General features: G+C 35.2%; 1 protein-coding gene across 2 annotated transcripts in view; it reads right to left on the bottom strand.

Moving 5' to 3' along the window:
- The window catches only part of SHOC2 (SHOC2 leucine-rich repeat scaffold protein), a 51,299-nt gene that overhangs the window by 9,299 nt on the left and 17,792 nt on the right, over window positions 1-24,208 (bottom strand). For both annotated transcript variants that reach the window (XM_006778708.2, XM_006778707.2), the window contains exons 2-5: window positions 18,987-19,923; window positions 12,701-12,838; window positions 5,581-5,711; window positions 833-1,021 (exon numbers count right to left, since the gene is read on the bottom strand). In XM_006778708.2, coding sequence (XP_006778771.1) covers window positions 833-1,021; window positions 5,581-5,711; window positions 12,701-12,838; window positions 18,987-19,689 — 1,161 coding nt within the window. In that variant the 5' untranslated portion in view covers window positions 19,690-19,923. The remainder of the gene's footprint in view (window positions 1-832; window positions 1,022-5,580; window positions 5,712-12,700; window positions 12,839-18,986; window positions 19,924-24,208) is intronic.

Genomic DNA, 24,208 nt, shown 5'->3' with positions numbered 1-24,208 from the left:
TTATCTCAGCTTTCAACATGCCTTCCTCACTAGGTTTATTCATTTCTAGCTTTTCATTTTAAAGTGAGAGACATGCAACTCTTCATTTCTGCTGAACAGTTAGAGGCCGCTGTAGGGTTATTAAATGGCCTAATTTCAATATTGTTGTGTCTTAGGAAATAGGGAGTGGGAAAGAGATGAGGAAATGACAGGTCAGTGGAGCAGTCAGAACACACACACAACATTTATCAATTAAGTTTGCTGTCTTATGAGTGCGATTTGTGGCACCCCAAAACAATGACAACAGTAACAACAAAGATTACTCATCACAGATTACCATAACAAATATAATTTAAAAGTCTGAAATATTGCGAGAATTACCAAAATGTGACACAAAGACATGAAGTAAGCAAATGCTGTTGGAAAAATGGCATGGACAGACTTGCTTAATGCAGGGTTGCCACAAACTTTCAATTTGTCAAAAAACACAGTATCTGAAAAGTGTAATGAAGCAAAGTGCAATAAAATGAGGTATGCCTATAATACTTTTAAAAAATGAAATCAAATAATATTATAATAAGCTGGTACCAAATAAGTAGAAAGCTCTACAATAAATATGCCTACAATTATACTTTTATGAACATTTGAGAGGTACTTCTTTAGGACATACTGCTAAGGGTATGCATGGTCCTAAGATATTTGTTATCTAATACAAATTGCTCTGAAATATCCTTATCAGTTTAGACCCCATCAACAAGAAGCAAATACCCATTCCCTACATTGATAGAGAAAACAAATATTAGTAGACGTGCTAGTCATGTAGCTTTTTTCCCTATTACAAACAGACGCTTACCTTCATATTCAGCTTACTTAATACTTTTGCTCTGGAGAAAATTCCGAATGGAATTTTATTGATCCGATTGTGTTCCATGTTGAGGGAATAAATGGTGGAAAACTGAGATGGACCACCAACTGGATATAACTGGAAGCAATTTCTAGCTAAGGTCAAACTATTCAGTTTCACAAGACTTGACAAAAGGCTCTGTAAAAAAATGAAAACATAAGAATTAGAACTATAAAAAGGTCTTACAGGAAAGAAATGACAGAGACTAGTTGGTGTGTTTTGTGATGCCTCGTGGAGAGCGACAGTCACTACTCAATTTTAGCTAATTGTTCCTTGCAGAAATATGGAACGAATATAGTCAGGTTTTCAGATTTTACAAGAAACAGCAAATTTATTTACTTATAGGAAATCTGAAGTACCCATCTCTATATTATTAAGATTAACATAATGCCTGGCACAGACTGAGCAGTTACTTCATAACTTAATGGTTCCTTTTAGGAATATTAAATTCAGAAGATGGTTATACTTTCTAATATTATATAATACACTGCTTCTCCATATGGTAAAATTTCTGAAGGAATTTGCACCTATCAAGTAAGTATTTATTAAGCACATAATCCCATTATGAGCGGCGCTCAGCCTTCTACCAGGTAACCACAGTGCTAGATGTTTAAGTATTACAAAAGAATTTCTGCTATTAATAAGACTAAAACCTATTTAGAGAAATAAATCACACAGGTAAAAGAAAATAATACACAACTTTATATAATAACACATATAGAACTAGAGGCCTAGAGCATGGATTCGTGCATCGGTGGGATCCCTCGGCCAGGCCTGCTAGGACTGGGCCAAAACTGGCTCTCTGACATCCCCCAAGGGGTCCTGGATTGCGAGAGGGTGCAGGCCAGGCCGGGGGACCCCACCAGTGCACAATGGGGCCAGGGAGGGACCGCAGGAGGGCTCCAGGGTGTGTCCAGATCCCAGTCCCTGGCCAGACCCAAGCAGCAAGCTAACCTACCGATCAGAGGGTCTGCCCCCTAATGGTCAGTGCACATCACAGCAACCGGTCGAATGGTTGGAGGGACAATTAGCGGTTAATTTGCAGAGTCTCTCTGATTGGTTGGTGGGCATAGCAGAGTGATACCAATTTGCATGTTTCTCTTTTATTAGTGTAGATAAGATAGATAGGCTCTTGCTATTCAAAGTCTGGTTCAAGGAAAGGCAAATCAGCATCCCCTGGGAACTTGTTAGAAATGCAGAGTCCTATAGTTTGCTCCTGCAGAATCATATGAATCCTAAGATTCTCAGGTGATCTGTATGCTCATTAATGCTGAGAAACACTAGTATAGGTCATAAAACACTTTTGAATCCTGACTCTATCCTTTAGGATAGTGATGGTGAACCTATGACACGTGTGTCAGAGGTGACACGCGAACTCATTTTTTGGTTGATTTTTTTGTTAAATGGCATTTAAATATATAAAATAAATATAACAAATATAAGTCTTTGTTTTACTATGGTTGCAAATATCAAAAAATTTCTATATGTGACATGGCACCAGAGTGAAGTTAGGGTTTTTCAAAATGCTGACATGCCGAGTTCAAAAGGTTCGCCATCACTGCTTTAGGAGCTTGTGATTTGGGCAAGTTATTTCTCTGAACCTTAGTTTTAGTCATTTGCAAATGATGATGCCTTATTTTATAGGCTGTAGTAAAGACTTTTTAAAGAAATAAAATACATATATAATTTTACAATATCTAGCATGTAGTAAGTACTTAAATTTTAAGTCACTTCTCTACCTAAACTGAAAGATGAGAAATACTGGAAAAACTGGAAAAGCAGTAAGGAGACTGAGAGTGACATAAATTTTAAATGAAGAAAACATAATTTAAATATTTAGAGAAGTAAAAGCCCAAGCAGGGATAAAACAAGCAGTGTGAAATGTGCATGTGTATGTGTGCTTTAAATAATGTTCAAATGTTAGCTGTATACCATGAGGAAACTGAAGACTCAGCACTTGTGGTGGGAGTTTATTTGCATGGCCAGCTGAAGGAATGAAATAACTATATAATTAAGGGTATAATTATATGGTGAACTGAAACTTGTTCTTTATACTGAATGTTAAGAAGCTACTCAACATTTGTCTACTGGTGTACACAGATAAAAGGAAGAGTACAGATAAGAGTGGTGAGAGAGTTTTGTATAGCAGTCAATTCAGGAAAAATGTCTATATTATAATTCATTGAAAATAAAGTTTTATTGAGTCTCATGGCAAAAATGTTATTCTTGTTAAGCTAATTACTTTACTGAATTGACATTCTTCTATTTTAAAATGTTCATACCTGAGGATATTTGAAAAGGGGAAGCAAGAAGGCAGCTCTCAAACCTTTCATTCTTAGATCACATGGTGAAGCTTTTGGGTTATCATTGCTTTAGAGTCTGACACATCTAAGTTCCCATCTTAGATAATCACTTACCAGTTTTGTGACCTTAGGTGAATTAATTAAATAATAAATATATATCTCACCGTATTCCCAGAAAAATATGTAACAAATTTGTCCAGACACATAACTTCTCAAGTCTTATTTCCCCACCTATTTTATAAGAATATCCCAATAATTAGGATTATAATGGAGATTTGAATGGGTTAATATATAGAGAGCTCCTAGCATTATTCCTTAAGCATTATTAAGTTCCTTTTCCTATGTCTACATTAAAACTAGTCCATTTTCAGTCTTCAAATGGCAAAGTATATAATCATTTTGTCAGTTCTGATTTCAGCAATATGAAAGCCCCAACGAGAAACCACTTTCCTGATTTTCTTGCCTACCCCAGCTTGAATGTCTAGATTTTGTCTTCCTCATTGTATTTATAATACACACAAGTAATTAGATATTTGCATTAGAAATATGCTCTTACAAAGCACATATACTATAAATAAGATTTAATGCTTTCCCATATTTGGACAATGACAATCAAAACTCTCATAGTTCTCCATCTGAAAATAGGCAAGTTCAAACACACACATACACACACACACACACACACACACACACACACAGCCAGCCCTTCTCCCACAGCCAGACAGAAGAGAGCTGTCCTCTTTATAATTCTATCAAAAATAAATCATTGCTTTTTTCACTCACAAAATATTATTTATGAAAGTACTTTTCACAATCTCTGTATCCTAAGAGGAACCCAATAATTATTAGTTTCCCTTCGCTGACAGTAAGACTAAATATATAAATTTTTAAATTTCTCACTGTGTAATTTGATATATACCCAGTCTTTATATTTAGGTACAGTGAAGTGGTAAAAGCAGTCAATCTTACTTAAACTCACAAATAACACCCTAAAAGCATCCCAACAAGGTCTAATTAATGTGCTAATGATTTGTCTTATTATGGATATGAATCACTTTTAGAAAAGGGGATGATGACATTGGAGAACCTCACCCATTATGATCATTTTAAATTACCATTATCACAGAAACACAAAAATCCAGACAGTCTAGTTGTCAGAGCTCTATCTACAATCTGTGGAGTCTATTCCTTATCCCACTTAAACTGCTGCTAACAATGATACTTGGCCACAGGTGAGGAACCAGTCCAGCCTAGAAACTACAATCTTGGTAAACTCATTTCGGTACTCTGATCAAGACACTTTCTGAAATCCCAAATACCCAGATTAATAGGAGCTAAATTAATAGGCGCTATTTTATTTCTGTATCCTTAAGAAACAAATAAATTGAATATATTTATCACGTAAACTAATTGCTACAAACTTATAGCTTCATTTACTCAAACTCTTCTTTCAAAATCAAAGCATAAATCTGAAAAACATTCATCCAAAGCATCTTTATTCTTAATTCAAATATACATACACAAACACCACAGAAAAACTAGCAATAGTCAAAACATAATAGGGCCACTTACATTAGATATTTTTAATTGTTAAGAAAAAAAGACTTTGCAAAAGCTCACTCAATCCATTAGTCCACAATGCCATTCTTTTATGTTAGAATACTATAATTTATGCTGAATAACCATAAGCAAACACACAAGTTTTTGGGTATGCTAAAATAGTACATAGCAAAAGAAAGAAATGCAAGAGTAAAAAAAATAATAAAGTTGAAAAGAATTTTTTAAAGTATCTTCCCCAATTAATCTGAGTAAAATAAGTGAAAATATCTTTCTAATACAACCAACCAAACCCAAATTAAAACTAGTATGTTAAAAAAAATAACACATTTTGGTGACTGATAGATGCAAAATAGGCTTTAATATTATTGCATAAGCAGGGTAATAACTTGGGTCACAGGTGTGTTGCTACCAATATTATCTTGATAATAAATAGTATATACTATATAGTTCATTCTTTTCATTTATCATCTTTCTTCAGTACCTTTTTTTTTTTTTATAACTGAATTGGGTGGGGTAGTGAGTTTTAAAACCAGCCATACTTTTCCTTTATTATAGCTTTTATTGCTAGTTTCAGATGACATGAAAAAGAATTAGGTGCTAAAGGGGAATGTAGCACACCAACTTACCACTTTGGTTTCTCCTTTCTGCACATCAAAAATTTTTTTAATATGTTCCTTTAATCATACCTATTCTTTCTTCTTTGGAATTATCTTAGTGGTGGCTATATATCCACAGCATACTTCTTTTTAGGCAATCTCAATCATCAAATTATTTAAACAGCTGTAAAAACTTACTATTTCTCCTTTATTATCTTGAAGACTTATTTCTACTTACCTCTGGTAAAGTAGAAATGTTATTGTTCTCTAAATTTAATTCTTCAAGTGCACTGCATTTTGCCAGTGATCTGGGTATTGCTGACAGTCTGTTATATCTCAGACCAAGACGACTCAAACTGGACAGGTTTCCTATGAATACACACAAAAAGAGAACTTAAAAAAAATATACGATGAGCCTCTCACTGTCCTAGGCTATCAACCAGATATTTATGAATTACTGTAAAGCACTATTTCAGCAAGATCCTTAACTTTAAGTACCAAGAAACAACACACTACACTTCACCAATTAGGATGATGTTGAAGCCACTTGTCTTAGAGAAATAATGAAATACACTACAAGTCCATTATAAAAATAAATTATTAGAAAGTATTGGCATGCTTTAATAATAAATTAACCTTTAGATAAGGCCTAGTCGAATAACATCAAGCAGTGTACATTTGAAATTTATAATAGTTACCCCATTTGTATCTATGTGATGATGATCCAACATGGAACAAGTGATTATATATAAAAATGAACATTTAATTTTGAAGAAAAAAACTTTCAAATTTCTAATGGTATTATTTAAAATATACAATGCACAATAATTCTGAGATAAGAAAGGTTCAATATTTTCCATGAGTTTTAATATAAACATTCTAAAAATTCTCTGAAAAGTTGACCTGATAGTAAAAAATTCCTCAAAAATATTTTTAAAAATTACAAATCAAAGTGAAAGTTATAGTCTCTATTATCTAAGTATACACTAGGATTGAGCACAAATCAGCCACTATTGAATACATTTAAAAAAGCAGAGCAGAAAACAGGCATTTTCTAGTTCTATTGCCAAGACTACATACTAGTATATGGCAAGCTACAGGTAAGCTACATGAATGAATGTGACATCTGCTATCATAAAAGGTTTAAATCAAATTTAATTTCCCAAACAATATACACTAGAAAATATGTACATTTTTATAAAACAAACAAAAAACACTGATGAGAATTTAGTGTTTCTTTAACCTGACTAGTTAATTTCTTTCCTAATTTCAAATTATTAACGGTTGCTATAACATTTTTAAACTGCCAGGGTTTGAACATCAAATAGAGGTTCTGATTTTAAATTAAACAGTATTACCATCATTAGGAATAACAGAATAACAGAAGTAGTTGTCTTACGTGACACAACTTTTTGGGAGACAAATGTTTGGATGCCTTCCAACTTTCAGCAATCTTCTGATGTTTGTCTATCTCTTTTTCATCTTTTCAAAAAGTTGCATGAATAACGTTCTCTCTTAGATGCAACTTTACTGCAATACCTACAGAAGATTTATTAGTCTTGAAACCCTAGGAGGGAGCCTTATAACCCTCATCTAGTTACCACTCATTTGCATCTTCCCCTCTTGCTAAAGAAATGTGACTGAAGTTATAAGAAATGACAAAATAGCTCATTTTATTGTCAAAGTCATTTACAATGAAAATACTCTGATAATTCTATGCCAATAAGTTTAGACAAATATAATGCAAAATTTGCTAAGTTTTTTTTAATAGCAACCACTTCAGTTCCCGCAATTTGAACTATTCCAGAAATATGCTATGCTCATTTACATTACTTTATTACTATGGTGTTTAGAAACTGGGTCAAGAGTTCACTAGTTCTGCCCAGCCGGTGTGGCTCATTAGGATGAGCATTGACCCAAGCACCAAGAGGTCACTGGTTTGATTCCCGGTCAGGACACATGACAGGGCTGTAGGCTCCATCCCCGGTGGGATGTGTGCAGGAGGCAGCCAATCGATGTTCCTTTCACACATCAATATTTCTATCTTTCCCTCTCCCTTTCTCTCTCTCCAAAATCAATAAAAACATATTTTTTAAAAAAGAGTTCATTGGTTCTGTTTAATTAAGATTCCAATAAGCAGAAAACTGAATACAAAAGCAACAGTAAAAACTACCACTTAGCAAAGACAACTTAATTTTGTCTTTAAAATGCTTTCTAAATTAACTACGGATGCTTCACTAGTGCCTTTCTGATGACATTGCTGAGATGTGTCTGGAGGGAGAAATAAAAACAAGCCTATGTAATGCCATGGCCACTATAGCTATAGCAAGCCTGGTAAAGGTAGGAAATTTCCTGGTAGCAGTGATAATGTCTGACTATGAATAACTTCAAAATCTCAAATTTTTATTTGCTGTATGAAGTTGAAGATTAAAGAGGCAGTAAACCTTAAAAAAAAAAAACTGGAATAAATAAGGCCAATCCTTTCTCCCCCTTATACCCCTGCTTTCCCTATGGAAGAAAGCTATTCCACTATAACTAGAGGCTCCATGCATGAAATTCGTGCAAGAGTAGTCCTTCCTTCCCCCAGCTGCCAGCACCAGTTTCCCTACGGCACCTCACAGCCCTGGCTTTGTCCGGAAGGTCGTTTGGCTATTCAGTCTAATTACCAACCATATTATGCTTTTATGATTAAAGATGGCTGGAGCATTCATTAAGGGGTCTTTGAAATCTGTCAGATAAGGAAAGGCTTATTGATAGTAAAAAGCCCCCACCCCCCAATTTTCTTCCATGAACTGATATGTCTCGTTCAATCACTGTTTATAGTAAAATAGTAGACAAATACAACATTTTAACCATTTTTTAAAATTTTTCAATAAAACCTAAAAGTAAATTGCTTATCAACTTAAAAGTCCAGTAAACAGAACCAGATTCCTAAAACTTCTCTTCCAAAGGCAAAATAACTTAAGTTTCTCACTTTCAAAATCAGAATAGGTTTCTAGAATTTAAAAATTACAAAATGAAAATGATGGTGAAATTGCCATATAACATTACATAATACCAAAAATCATGGTTAAACAAAAATAGTACCTTCAATATTCCTAAACATTTTCTTTTTCACTGTGTATGGTAAAAGAACCTGAACTTTTAAAAATGTGATGTATGAGAATATGCTATTCTGATGAAGAAATTCACATTTGCAAAGGCATTACCACTTTCTTAAGAACATGCATGTTCAAAGAGTCATCCACAGTTTGCCAAAATCTATTACTCTCAGAAAAACAAAAGAGGTGAAAAAAAATTAAGGATGAAATATCAAAACTCTCTTATACCAGAAAAAAACTGACATAAAAAGTCTGGAACTTACTGTGTGATTCACCCCCTACAGTGGTTTCAACCTCTAACCTCTTTCAATGAGCGGTAAACCACAAACTAAACTGCAACCTAGAAATCAAGCCATAGCTTGCTTTAGTGCTGAGCTATTGCGACTAAGTCAATGTTGCTGAGATTCTGTGTATAAATGTAGGCTGATCTTTGCCAATCACTGGCATTTAGCTTTTAGGTGCTTAACTTTGACAGTAAGTTGTTCTTGTGCTCTACTTTGACAGCTGGCTTTCTTATGCTGTCAGATTTTAAAATATGGCAACATCAAATGGCTATGAATTCAAATTAAATGCTTTCAATTCCAGCAAATATAATCAGCATCTTTAGGCTAAATCAGTATAATCTTTGAGTAAGACTCTAACTTAAATAGCCTTAATCTTATTTTAACAAAGTAGCAAAATATCAGTGGAAAAGACACAACTCTAACAACGAAATAATATCAAAGATACAATTTTCAACATTAATCTGAAAACCTGAAAGCATACTGAAAAGCAACCAATACAAAATTTATAAATGCCAAAAACCCAAAAGAATGCCATTATTAAAAAGAAAACTAATAAAGTTTTTATATGCAAACTGCACTGTAATTATCTAAAACCTAACTACTAAAACTCTACTTGTTGATAAAACCGTAATTACTGTAATATTTCTTCAGAGCCCGGTGCAACAAAAAGAACTCTGTGAATTGTTCTGTGCTCCGGCCTTGAAGGCAAGGTCTTGTTGCATATTTCTATCTCATTTTGAGAAGAAATATAAAGTAAAATATATTTTCCTACTTCAGATACAACCCTTTCCCAACCCCAATTTCATAAAACCACCAGAGATCTCAGAAGGCTTTAAGATGATCAGGTTCATAGTTTGAAACCAAATGACTATTATAATGAAGTTTAATATTTTCTTTAGTTCATAACTGATTCTTGAATAAGAAAATCTTATATAAAAAAGCCTAATATGCTAAGTAGCTGGTCATCCATTCAACCAATCAAAGTGTAATATGCTAATGAATGCTAAGGCTGCTCAACTGCTCGCTATGACATGCACCGACCACCAGGGGGCAGATGCTCGGACTGGTAGGTTAGCTTGCTGCTGGGGTTCGGCTGATCCGGACTGAGTGAGACAGGCTGGACATGCCCTGGAGCCCTCTCACGGTCCCTCCCCAGCCCTGATCGTGCACTGGTGGGGTCCCATGGCCTGGCCTGTGCCCTATCGCAATGTAGGACCCCATGGGGGATGTCGGAGAGCCAGTTTTGGTCAGATCTTGCAGGCCAGGCCGAGGGATCCCACTGGTGCATGAATACGTGCACCAGGCCTCTACTATTTACATAAAAGAGAATATACTTTTTATTCAATAGGGTAAACTAATGATTAAATCAGAGAAACTATAATCTGTTTTCAAGTACTCTCTGACTTAATAGCAATGAATTGTCCCCTCATTTCCTCTGTTCTTCTTCACACACTATGAGCTGTCAGTGGTCCTGGCACTGCTCAGCCTGGAATAAATGGCAGTGATTACTATCAAGGAGTGATGACTACTCTTAAAAGTATTCATGCTAGCCCTAGCCAGCAGTTTTGCTCAGTGGATAGAGCATTGGCCTGCAGATTGAGGGGTCCCTTGGATTCTGGTCAAGGGCAAATACCTTGGTTGTAGGCTTGATCCCTGGCTTTGGCTGGGACTCATGTGGGAGGCAGCCAATCAATGTGTGTCTCTCACATAGATGTTTCTGTCTCTTCCCCTCCCTTCCACTCTTTCTACAAATCAATGGAAAAATATCCTCAAGTGAGGATAAAAAAACAAATTTTCATGTTAAAGAGGCAAAACATCTTATGTTTTTTAAAAAAGAAAAGGTGAGGACATAAAGTGAATTTTGGAAAAGTAATTTTAAGGTGGTAGTTAGAAGACTTGATTTCCAACTGTGAGTTTAGGGCTAATTTCTTTAGTCCGGGGAAAGGACAGTAGGGCAGCTGCTACCGGACCAGCATTGACCCTCCAGAATAGGTGTTGGTTTTTTTGTTTGTTTTTCATCTTAAGTTATACTTTTCAAGCAGACTAGACGAAATAAGCCAGTTGGAGAAAGCTAAATATCACATGGTCTCACTCATTTGTGGAATAAACAATGTAAACTGATGAACAAAAATAGAGCCAGAGGAAAAAAAATATTTTAGAATATAATAGAATCCTGTTATTTGCAGATTTTTATTTTATTTGAATATATTTTTATTGATTTCAGAGAGGAAGGAAAGGGGAGAGATAGAAACATCCACGATGAGAGAGAATCATGGGTCCGCTGCCTCCTGCAAGTCCCCCACTGGGGATTGAACCCACAACCTGGGTATGTGCCCTTGACTGGAATCGAACCTGGGACCTTTCAGTTCACAGGCCGACGATCTACCTACTGAGCCGAAGTGGCTAGGGCTGCAGATTTTTAATATTTCCTACAACTTTTGTGATATTATACTATGTTAGTACAGTTTTGGTAATATTATTATATTTAAAATCTTTTAAAATCTTTTTTTCTTGAAATTTTAATGTTTATTGCATGTAATATTATTATATTTAAAATCATTTTCTTGAAATATTAACGCTTATTGCATGTAAATGGCAAATTATTTTCTATCTAAAAAAATAAATAAAATTAATAGTGAAAAAGTTTGTTAAAAAAGAAAGCAGACTAGAAAAAAGATGAAAAGTAACAGGAAAACTATATTCTAATTAGTTTGCCACTATCTGTTTTAGGTGAATCAGGCTTCTCCAATAAATTTGAGGAAGAATCTCAAAAGTCAATTAGGACTGCTGAGTTTTGTAACAGATCAAAACCCAAATGTTCTAATTTCTCACCAAATCTCAATCTTCTGCTATACAATCAAAGTAGTGGGGATGAGAGGGATGGAGGAAGGCAAAAGAATTATTTTAGTAAGCATGGTATATGATAAATGACAATATGAAAAATTATAATAAACATTACTTATTCATTTTGCCATTATACTTGGAATAAGAGCTACTCGTATATTCTATTTGCTGACAACTATCAAAGAATATAAAAAAAATAATTAAACTTTTCCTTATGTCCCTCAGTATTACAGATGAATACACTTTAAACCAGTGGTTCTCAACTTTCCTAATGCCACGACCCTTTAAGACAGTTCCTCATGTTGTGGTGACCCCCAATTTCATTGTTACAAATTGAACATAATTAAAGCATAGTGATTAATCACAAAAACAATATGTAACTATATATGTGTTTCCCGATGGTCTTAGGTGACCCCTGTGAAAGGGTCGTTCACCCCCAAAGGGGTTGCGACCCACAAGTTGAAAACCACTGCTTTAAACTATACTGCCCATGTTTTAAACACTAAATAGCAATGGTTTTATTTTTCAGTATGGTCTACTTTAGTAAAAAACAAACAAACAAAAAAGAAAAGGACCATACTCTATATAATACACTGCAACATTCTGAAATCAGCAAAAACAGAAAATGCACCCATTCTGCAATTTAAGCACAGAGCTATAGAATATATACATATGCTTTAATAGTCTTTATAATCCAGTTGAGCTCATTTCCAAAAATATAATTATTTTCTGCCAGGAAATGGAAATAGTGATTTTAAAATACTATCTTTTAGAAGCTTTTACTACTTTGACAATGTTAAATTCTAATCTTTTAATATTTGTTAACAAAAATAATATTTTAGCCCTGACCGGTATGGCACAGTGGATACAGCGTCGGCATGTGGACTGAAGGTTTCCAGGTTCGATTCCAGTCAAGGGCATGAACCTTGGTTGCGGGCACATCCCCAGTAGGAGGTGTGCAAGAGGCAGCTGATCGATGTTTCTCTCTCATCGATGTTTCTAACTCTCTATACCTCTCCCTTCCTCTCTGTAAAAAATCAATAAAATATATCTTTAAAAAAAATAGTATTTTAATGTCCAAGTAGCTATAAATAATTATCAATATCTTCTTTCACCTCTCATACCATACCTATAGTATCTGGGAGGTCTAGCAGTTCATTGTGCTGCAAGTCAAGGTTGGTTATCTGTGTGCAGTTTCCAATCTCCTTTGGAAGATGTTCAAGTTGATTGTGAGCTACATCCAGCGTAATGAGGTTACATAATTCACCTATAAATTGACCAACATAAAAATTGAATAAGAATTATTAAATATATTAAATAATATTGAAAGGAAAATTTCGTTTCTATTATCATAATTAAAATGTCAAACACAAAATCTAAACTGTTATTTGAAAATGGCATCTTACAATCACTGAATCATTATATTATTGACCTGGGACTAATATGCTGTATCTCAAATATACCTAAAAAAGAAGAAAATGACTTATTCTTTCAGTTAACTGCTTCTACAACTTAGCAACATGGGTAACAGTGTCTACACATTGCTTTCAATGTGTAGTGTGCTGTCACATCAGCAGTACCAGAAGTCAATGATATCCTATCAAATCCTTCCTCAGCACAAGTGCTATTTTCCCTGTTCTTCTCCTGCCTCCATTACCAATAACTTCTCCAGGTTTGTTGTTGTTCAGTGAAATACCTGACAATTTAATAACAATAAACTAAGTCAACAGTTCATTTCTAAGTCTCTAAGGTTTCATACTGAATCCTGATCAAAAGGAGTTATTTATTAACAACTCTGAATTCCCTTTCCTGTTTTATTTTTCTTGCCAAACTAAGTTAGTCATTAACACTTGTACAAAATACTCAGATGAAATAATTAAATAATGTTACCTGGACCGTGAAAGCAACTGTATAACCTCTGGCAGTCCTGGGAAAATTTTAAAAATTTTGGGGACTAAGGGTTACAATTTGAGTTAATATTGAAGAATAACTAATAATACTAGGTTTCATTATATTCACTTCAAGCCACATTTATTAAAAATTTAACATTTATTGTCTACAATAGTTCATAGAAAATTACATAATTGGGAATTAAAATCTGTGATCCTTCAACTTTTAAAAAAATTGCTCATTCTGTTTTTGCATTTTTGTTTAGATAGAGTATATATGCATTTATTATATATTAATAATATATCTAACTTGACTTATAAAATGTAACACTGGCCGAAACCGGTTTGGCTCAGTGGATAGAGCGTCGGCCTGCGGACTGAAGGGTCCCAGGTTCGATTCCGGTCAAGGGCATGTGCCTGGGTTGCGGGCACATCCCCAGTGGGAGATGTGCAGGAGGCAGCTGATCGATGTCTCTCTCTCATCGATGTTTCTAACTCTCTATCTCTCTCCCTTCCTCTCTGTAAAAAATCAATAAAATATATTTAAAATAAATAAATAAAATGTAACACTGCAGTATAATAGAAAATTGATTTTATTTCAATAAATGTTACTGAGTCAAATGTGTACAAAAAATTACTTATTCTACTTTCTCATATATCTGAATGCCGTGAGTTGTTTTTTAAATGAATGACAATAATCTGGGTTCTCAAAAAGCATATGCTTTAACATATCAGATCATTCTCTTATCTTATAAAGAATAATATATTAGGGGGAAACTTTAATAAGAGGAGAAATCTTAAACTAGGCCATAATTCAATGAAGGAAATAAATTGTAGTAATATTAGTAAGAGACAAAGATGGGGTTTATTTCTGGTTTCAAAAAGTAACCATTTCCTTCCTAGAAGAATAAAATTCTATAAAACTTCCTTGTCCAGAATTTCTTGAATTAAATTGATGAATTATTCAAACTGACTACCTGATGGCCCTCATTCTAATCCATCCAGGCCAAAAAAATTTTCTTTCTTTCTTTTTTTTTTTTTACAAAATCATCTAACATGAAACTCAAAGGAACCAGTCGGGCAGGGGCAGGCAGCAGGGAATGGTGATATACTGTTTTCCCTGTGAAAACAGGATTTCTTGACTCTCTTGGTGTACATGAAGCCTCTTTCAAAGTAGCAAATGGTAAAAGGAGGTATTGAACAGGAAGAATGGAATACTCATCTACAAAAAAAAGCAATAATGAAGGTTTCCATCTATCTATTTAACACAAAAAGACATACCTTATGCAAAAGAAGAAAAGTAAATGAACATTACCAAATGAAGAGTTTTCTTGGCTACTCTCTGATATATTTACCTCTGCTCTTCATATGCTTACATGTACTCTGTTCAGTATCCTTTTACTGTTTTCTGCCAATGTTCACCCATGTAAATACTAATCCCTGGTATCAAATCACGGGGCATTAATAAAGATGTCATTAATACTTAAATAGATAAATATTCTGATCCTATATAATAAAAGCCTAATAAGCTAAGTGTCCAACCATCTGTTCGACTGTTCGACCAGTCACTATGAAGCGCACTGACCACCAGGGGGCGGACGCTCCGACTGGTAGGTTAGCTTGCTTCTGGGGTCCAGCTGATCAGGACTGGGCGAGATGGGCCGGACACACCCTGGAGCCCTCCCACAATCCCTCCCCAGCCCCGATCATGCACCAGTGGGGTCCCTCGGCCTGGCCTGTGCCCGCTCGCAATCTGGATCCCCTCGGGGGATGTTGGGAGAGCTGATTTTGGCCTGATTTCCACAGGCCAGGCCGAGAGACCTCACCAGTACACGAATCCGTGCACCGGGCCTCTAGTTTTAATATAATTTCCCTATAAGAACAACCTTGAATAATGGTTAAGTTTCAAATATATGATTTAGACTAAATAGTCGCTATATTTCTAAAACTTCTAATTCCTCATATTCCTCAAATATACTGCCGAACACAAACTGGATGGCATAATTGAAAATGGTATACTTATAAAACAAGAAATAAAAAGCCATTAATATGCATACTATAAATCTAATATGTATCAATGTTAATTAAGTACTTATAAATAAAAGTTTAACAAAATGATAATTTGCATAAATTGTGGTTTCTAAATTCTCTAATGGGTTTTAGCAAATTATATGAAAGGAGTGTAACACTTTTAAAAATGTAAAATTTTCATTTTACTTCATTTTTGTGCCTGAGCCTTATTTTGCAAACATTCTTAAAAGAACTGATTTTATTTAGCATATAGTAAAGGATGGTCTGCATCATAGAAAATAACCATTTCTTTCCTTTATAATAAATGGAATGGCTATAATAAAGAAAATAACAAGAATATTGAAAATGTAGAGAAATTGGAACCCTCAGACATTGCTCTTGGTAATGTAAAATGGTGCATTCACTTAGGAAAACAGTCTAGTAGTTCCTCAAAATATTAAACATAAAATTACCATATGACTCAGTAATTCCACTTCTAAGTACATATGTAAGAAAAATGAAAACCAATGTCCAAACACAAACTTGTACAAAAATGTTCATAGTAATTGTATTCATAATACCTAGAAAGTAGAAACAACCCAAATGTTCAACATAACTGAATGGGCAAATAAAATGTGGTATATTCATGCTATGGAATATATTCAGCAATAAAAGGAAATGAAGAACTAATATACGCTATAACATGGATGAATGCAGAAAACATGATGCTAAGTGAAAGAAGCCAATCATCAAGACCATATTTTGTATGATTCCACTTACATGAAATGTACAGAATAGGAAAATCTATAGAAACAGAAAGTAGATCAGTGTTTGCCTTAGGGCTAAGGGGTTGGAGAAAATAGAAGTGGTGACTGCTAAAGGGTACAGTTTCTTTTTGGTGTGATGAAAATGTTCTAAAAATTGTTTGTGATGGTTGCACAGATCTGTGAACATGCTAAAAAACAATGAATTATATACTTTAAATATATGAATTACATCTTAAGCTGCTATCCTCCCCACTTCAAAAAAATAAAAAATCTAATGCAATGGCTTTCAATTGAGGCTACACATAGAATAACCCAGCTTATTCTTTAAAAGTACAGATGCCCTGGACCTGCCAGACCACTAAATCATAATCTATGGGAGGGGACCCACTTTTCTAGACTAGAGGGGGCAGTAGTGTAAGATCTAGGTTCATATTCTAAACTTCCTAGCTGCATGATATCGAGTAAATTATCTAAATCTCTCTACATTTTCAGTTCCTTCTTCAGTACAATAGGAGGAGAGATACCTATTTCCTTGGATTATACAATTTAATGAGATAATGTATGTAAAGTACTCATTTACAGAACAGTGTACAGCCCCAAATTCATGCATCTAAGTTAAATCTTATATATCTTAATTCCTCATAATAAATATTAAGTTTTGTATTTAAAAGCAGTTTACTTTCTACCTGATGCCCTTCTTGAAATAAAATAACATTTATGAAGTTAGTTTTACAGAAATTACAGCATCAACTTTAATAATGTCACTAATGGTGGGAGGATGCTCATTAAAAATAAATTCTGTGTTTATTCTTTAAATTACAGATTTAGAAATGAAAGTAAAAAATTAGACAGGCAGAAGTATCAACCATTTAATTAAAGAAAAATTTCCAATTTAAAAAACTACATTCACTTTTTAGTAAAAATGTTTAAATACTTATATGTTCAAGAACAACTGAAGTAAATTTAAAATCCCATGAAATAATCCCTTGCTTAAGAAATGTGTTCTTGATCGGCTGGTGTGGCTCAGTAGATTGAGCATCAACCCATGCACCAAGAGATCATGCTTTGATTCCTGGTCAGGGCACATGCTTGGGTTTCAGGCTTAATCCCTTGTAGGAGGTGTGCAGGAGGCAGCCCACTGATTCCTCTCACACATTGATGTTTCTATCTCTCTCTCCCTTTCTCTCACTCTAAAATAAATCAAAACAATTGTTTTTTAAAATGTGTTCATAATTCCCAGGTAATATGATAACTTCTCTATTGGAAAAAAAAAATCCTTAAAGAGAGACTTCATATGAATTAAAGCCAAAGTTTTAGAATGGAGAATGAAACATATGCAAAACAACAAGAGCAAAGATAGGAAATAACATTTTTCCCATATTAAAAAGTAAGCATTTCTTTCTCCAAAAGCCTATAATTTCTATTCCACCACGAGCCATATATCCAGGTAAAATTTTGACTGAATCTGGTATAAAATCAGAAGTTGTTCAGCAGCTACATCCTCATCTGAACACATGGAAAGGAAAGTTTCCATTCAAATTCCTGGGAATACTTTAATATCTCATAAGTGAGCCACATTTCGTAACTACTGCTTCAGAAAAATCTATCATGGATTTTTCTAAGTACATTTAATTAAACCAAAATTAAGTTACAATTTTAAGTTTCTGGTTAGAGTCAAATGTAGTGAAACCATAACTAAAATTTACACTGCATCTTCTTCAAAACTAGATAAAATTTTTAAAATACAGAATATTACACTTCTCCAAAGCTGCAGAGCCTAAGAGGAGGAAATTTCCTTTATCACTCACTATAAGATCAATGCAACAAAATATTTAATCCAACCTTTTTATTAAGAATTGGACTTTCATACAAAAGAAAACTTTCCTTTAAAAGTTGCTTAATCAAGTATGTCAATTTTTTAAAATTTATAAAAAGGGCCCACAAAGACAATACCTTTATCAATTTCCCAAAATTGATAAGTCAAAGGTTTACTATATTCCAAATGTTTCTAAATTTTTTCCATAATTAAGAATATCAAAGCAATAAATTTTTTACTGACTTTTTTACACGTGTATATTTCCTATTTTTATTCTACCACCATTCCTTTAATAACATTTGTTTCAGTAAAATTTAGCTTTATATACAAAAACTGGAATGAAATCTACCAAGTTGCTAACAGTGTTTCATTTAGTATGTGACTTTTCTGCTACTTTTCTGTATCTTGGATTGTTTTTAATGAACATGTGAGTACTTTTAAAATTCTTCAATCTTCATCTGACACTGTCCTGATATGCCAATCTTTTGTAGTAACTTAGGTATAAAAGGGATGTGAATTTAAACAAACATTTTTCAGGTAAAGAAGGGAAAGTCAGAAAATGGGAATATGTAGCCTTAATGGATCTAATAAAATTACATATATAAATACTTAAAAAACAACTTAAAAATCAGGCAAACATTTTTTTTCTGCTTAAAATTCACTTTTTCTTCAATGAAAATGAAAGCAGATTAGGTTTGTGGGGAAAAGGCCTAATTGCATCTATATTCAAATTCATTTTCTTGAGTCTATACAATACCTCAAACCATGTACTATTAATATTGCTAAACTTAATTAAAGTAAACAATAAATAAGATAGAATTTAGAAACCAGATGCTTTTAGGCAAGTATCAAATATTTACTGGTATGGAAAGGTACTCAAATTATTTAGCATAATAAATGCTACAAACAATAATAGTAAACCAAAGCTCTTACCAATTTCAGCAGGTAGTTGTTTGATTTTGTTCTCTCGAATGCTAAGCATGCTGAGTTTTGACAGGTTTTTGATGTCCTTTTCCACAGTAGTTATACGATTAAAGCGAAGATAAAGAGTGGTGAGAGAATCTAGCCTATACACCACAGAAGGAATTTCTCGCAGTTTATTATGCCGTAAATCAAGCATCCGCAGCTTCTTCAAGTTATCAAGAGAGTCAGGCAAACTGGTAAGTGAGTTTTCACTTAGAGCCAGTGTCATGAGATTTACTAGACAGCCCACTTCTGCTGGGAGGGACTGCAATTTGTTGCTATATAAATAAAGTTCTGTTAATTGAGTCAACTCTTTGATTGATGATGGCAATATGTGTATAGATCTCTTGGATAAGTCCAAACGCATTGAGTTCTCTTCCCGACATTTGTTGAGCTCTTTAATTACCTCTGCGTTGCTAGATTTTTTTCTAGTCCCAGGTGCTGGATTTGGCCGTTTGATCGTATTGTCAACTGAAAAAGCCACCCCTGGTTGGGCAGCACTGGAGTCCTTCTTTCCATCTTTGGCATCTTTCCCTTTGGTCTTAGGTTCTTTTTCTTTGCTCTCTTTCCCAAAACCTCCAGAGGCTTTTGCCTCTTTTTCTCTTTCCTTGGCTGATGGTACTTTGGGATCTTTCTCTTTAGAGTCCTTTTCTTTTCCTAAACTACTACTCATGGTGACTCAAGCTTTGGCAAAAACTACATGAACTCTTATTTTATTTGCCAACAATAGTAATTAGAATTCAAAGATGAAGAGACAAAGATCCTATGGAATCAAAAAGGTACTGGCTTGAAGAAGCGATCACCATGGAGTAACAGCCATCTATTACATGTTGGATCTATTCCCATTTCTGATAACTCATTTCAACTGGTAAAATGGCGCTGGTCAAGCAATGATTCATTAGAATTCCTGAAATAGAATACAGATAATATTAATATTTTAGGTTATAATTTATTCTAAGCAAATGGGCTCTGAAAAACAATTATACTGACAATTTTGGCATTTTCTTATTTTATACAGTAAATATTTATCAAGCACTTATGCAAAATCCTTTGAAAATCTATAAAAATTAATAAGGTAGACCTTATCCTCAAATAATTTATAGTCTGTACAAAAAGAAGTAAGATGAGTATACCAGTTACTATAGAACAAAATTTTGTTAAGAGATGAAAAAGAGGAAAAGTCACAACAGGAGCTAATGTCTGAGTGCTTTCCATGTACAAGCACTATTATAAGGAATTAACAAATATTAATACATTTAATACACATAACAGCCCTATGAGATAAATTGTTATCCCTATTTCATTCACAGAGACACTGAGGCACAGAAATATTTTTAACTAGCTTTTAATCTTGGGAAAATGGTAAGGATGAGATTCCAGCGTAGACAGTATGTATCTACAGCCTATGTTCCTAACCACTACACTAAAACTGCTCTATCTGCACCTAATTATCAGATAGCTCTAATTAACAGCAATGATTTCAAAAGTGATGAAGATAGAATGGAGAGCAGTCTGGTAAAAGAACAAAATAAGCAAAGTGAAATATGTATAGAAAACAGCAAATAGGTTCAGGAAAAAAGGACATGAAGAATCTGCACTTAAACAAGCATTCTAGATGACTCTGATGCAGGTAGATCTGGGGACTACCTTCCAAAGGGAGGTGACCAGCAGCAGTGGTGGGGGGTGGGACCAGTCAAGGCTAGTGCCAGTGGGGCGCTTGGGGGGGCCCTGATCGCCAGGCCTAGGGACCCTACCCATGCACGAATTTCGTGCATCAGGCCTCTAGTTACTATATAACGTAAGTTTTTTTAATTCTTGGTTTTATTTCTAGTTCCTAGGTAAATCTTTTCACACCTCAAATTCTTGTTAACTTTCACAGCAGCAATATAATATTTGTCCTTCATATATACTCATTTGTTTCTGTTGTATCTGTATTTTTCTTATTTAATAAAACTATAATAACATTTTTGAGTGTCAAACACTTGACCATCCTGGTCAAGTCAGAACTAAAGCAAATGAGTTTTGCAGAGCAGGTGGGCATCCACCCCAGTGATGGTTGAAAGTGAAAAATCAAAAAGTCCCATAGCAGAATGTCAGCAGGAGACTAAGGAGGGTAGAGTACTGAAAGTCTACCCCCATCTTGGATTTCAGAGCCCAGGTAAGAGGAGAAAGACAATCCCACAAGGGGGCAGTTCAGTTTGGGGGGTATCAGAACCCAAACAGGACAAAGTGAACATCAACATAAGTTGGCAATCCACAGAAGGTGTCAAGGGGCCAAGGGGGTGGGGATGTGTGTCCTCACAGGGGGATGGCTCAGCATGAAGAATCAGAGACTGAATGGAGTGAAAAGAACGTGCACAGGTAGTGATGGACCAGTGTGTGACACTGGAGTGTAAAGGGGTAAGTAAGGAAGATATCTACATGAAGAGCTGGGTGGTTTAGGGATAGGTGCACGCATGGGGAGTTAAGAATACAAGCAAGGTGAAGAGGGCCTCCACAATATAAATACAGCACTAAAAAATGGGCAGGCAATTAATAGAATAATACTTAAATGACCAATAAATACTGTTTCAAAACTGCTCAATATTTCAAATAGTAATTTGAGAACTAGTAAGAGACATTACTGCCATCAGGTTAGCAAGTAAAACGTCTGATAAAACCAACTGTTAGAGAATATGGAGCTGAAAATACTCACTCTGCTGTTAAAAGTATCATTGTTAAAACTATTATGGCGAACAATTTAGTAAAAACCTGATGAATTTGAAAATGCCACATCTACGCATTAGATCCATCAATTCTACTCCTAGGTATTTACAGTATGAAAACTTCTACACGCTTGCACAAGGAGCCTCTACGGCAAAGTCCCTCTTCACCATGTTAAAAATCACTACACCTCCAGAAACTCAGATAAATCTCAGAAACAAAAGTAAACAACACCTCCAAAAACAGAAACATATTAAATTGCAGAATAATATATAAAGAATGGTTCTGTGAGTGAACATATTCATCAATGACACATCTGATACAGGATTTAATATCCAAAATTTATAAAGAACTCAACACCAAAAAAACAATCCCAATAAAAAAAATGGGCAAAGGAGCTGAATAGATACTTTTCCAAAAGAGAACATACAGATGGCCAAGAGACATGAAAAGATGCTCAACATCACTAATCATCACAGAAATGCAAACAAATGAAACTGGACTGCATTTTATCCCCATGTACAAAAATTAATTCAAAATGGATCAAAGACTTAGACATAAGACCCCAGACTATAAGTCACATAGAAAAAAATATAGGTAGCAAACTTATGGACCTAAGTGGAGAACATTTTATGGACTTGACCCCAAAGGTAAGGGAGGTAAAGGCAAACATAAATGAATGGGACTATATCAAACTGAAGAGCTTCTGCACAGAAAAAGAAACGGACAACAAAACAAACAGGCAGCTAACCAGATGGGAGATGATATTTGCAAACAGTAACTCTGACAAAGGTTTAATTTCCAAAATATAAAAAGAACTCATAAAACTCAATACCAAACTATCCAATCAAAAAGTGGACAGAGGACCTGAAAATACACCTCTCCCAAGAAGACAAACAGCCAATAGATACATGAAAAGATGTTCAACCTCACTGGCAATCAGGGAAATGCAAATTAAAACTACAATGGATACCACCTTACACCAGTTAGAGTAGTCTTTATCAACAAGACAAGCAACAAGTGTCGGAGAGGTTGTGGAAAAAAGGGAACCCTCAATGACTGCTGGTGGGAATGGAGACTGGTACAACCACTATGTAAAGCAGTCTGGCGATTCCTCAAAAAATTAAAAATAGAGCTACCACACGACCCAACAATTCCACTCTTCGGTTATACCCGAAAAACTAGAATCATTTATATGAAAAGACATATGCACCCCTATGTTCACTGCAGCATTATTCACGGTGGCCAAGAGTTGGAAACAGCCAAAGTGCCCTACCACAGAGGACTAGATAAAGAAGATGTGGTATATATATATATATATATATACACAATGGAGTACTACACAGCCATAAGAAAGGAAGAAATAGCGTCATTTACAACATGGATGTACCTTGAGAACATTTTGCGAAGTGAAATAAGTCAAACAGAGAAAGCTAAGAAATATATGATTTAGCTCGTATGTGGAATATAAAACTGAAACTTATGTACACAAACAGCAGTGTGGTGGTTGCCAGAGGGAGGGGAGTGGGGAAAGAAAGGGGTCCTAATATGAGGTGACAGGAGAAGATTTGACTTTGGATGGTGGGCACATGGTCCTATATACAGATTTTGTGAATTAGTAATCCATACATGCAACCTATATGTTCATGTAGACTAATGTCACCGCAATAAAATTTAAAATAAAATAAAAAACATAATGAGATATCACCTCACACCTATCAGGATGGCTATCCTATCTAATAAAAGAGAAACATGGTAATTGGAGTACGATCGCTACTCTTCCCATTGACTAATCAGTGATATATGTAAATTAACTGCCAGCCAAGATGGTGGCCGGCAGCCAGGCAGCTTAAAGCGAACATGAATGAGGCTTGCTTGCTTCAGTGACGGTGGACTCCAACGTTCCCCGCCTGCCTTGCCGGCCTCTGAGCTGGCAGTTTGAAACATTGTTATAAATATAAAAGCTAAACAAAACCCCAGAAACCTGCTTTCAGCGAACCAGGATCTCAGAGCTGGAGTTGATACAGAGTTTCGATTATAGAACACAAAACAAACCAGATACCCGCTTTCAGCAGCAGAGTCCTCAGAGCTGGAGCCTCAGAGCTAAATCTGGCTCAGAATAAAAAAAAAGAAAGAAAAAAAGGAGCAGTTGGGAGTTTCAGTCACCCAACAGCCTGAAAACAGCCCTCAAACCCTCACCCACACTGGCTAGGCACCCCAGTGGGGACCCCCACCCTGAAGGGTGTGTGACCAGCTGCCAACAGCCATCATCCCCTCACCCAGGCTGGCCAGGCACCTGAGTGGGGACCCTCACCCTGATCCAGGACACCCTTCAAGGAAAACCAGCCGGCCCCCACCCGTGCACCAGGCCTCTATGCTATATAGTAAAAGGGTAATATGCCTCCCAGCAACGGGATCAGCAGAGCCACGAGGCCTCCCCAAACCGGATCAGCGTAGCCGTGAGGCCTCCTGGCACCGGGATCAGCATT

This window comes from Myotis davidii, unplaced genomic scaffold, assembly GCF_000327345.1.
Source record: "Myotis davidii unplaced genomic scaffold, ASM32734v1 scaffold107, whole genome shotgun sequence".
Classification (NCBI taxonomy): Eukaryota; Metazoa; Chordata; class Mammalia; order Chiroptera; family Vespertilionidae; genus Myotis; species Myotis davidii.
Note: the sequence above shows the minus strand (reverse complement) of the source record. Positions and strands in the feature narration are given on the sequence as shown.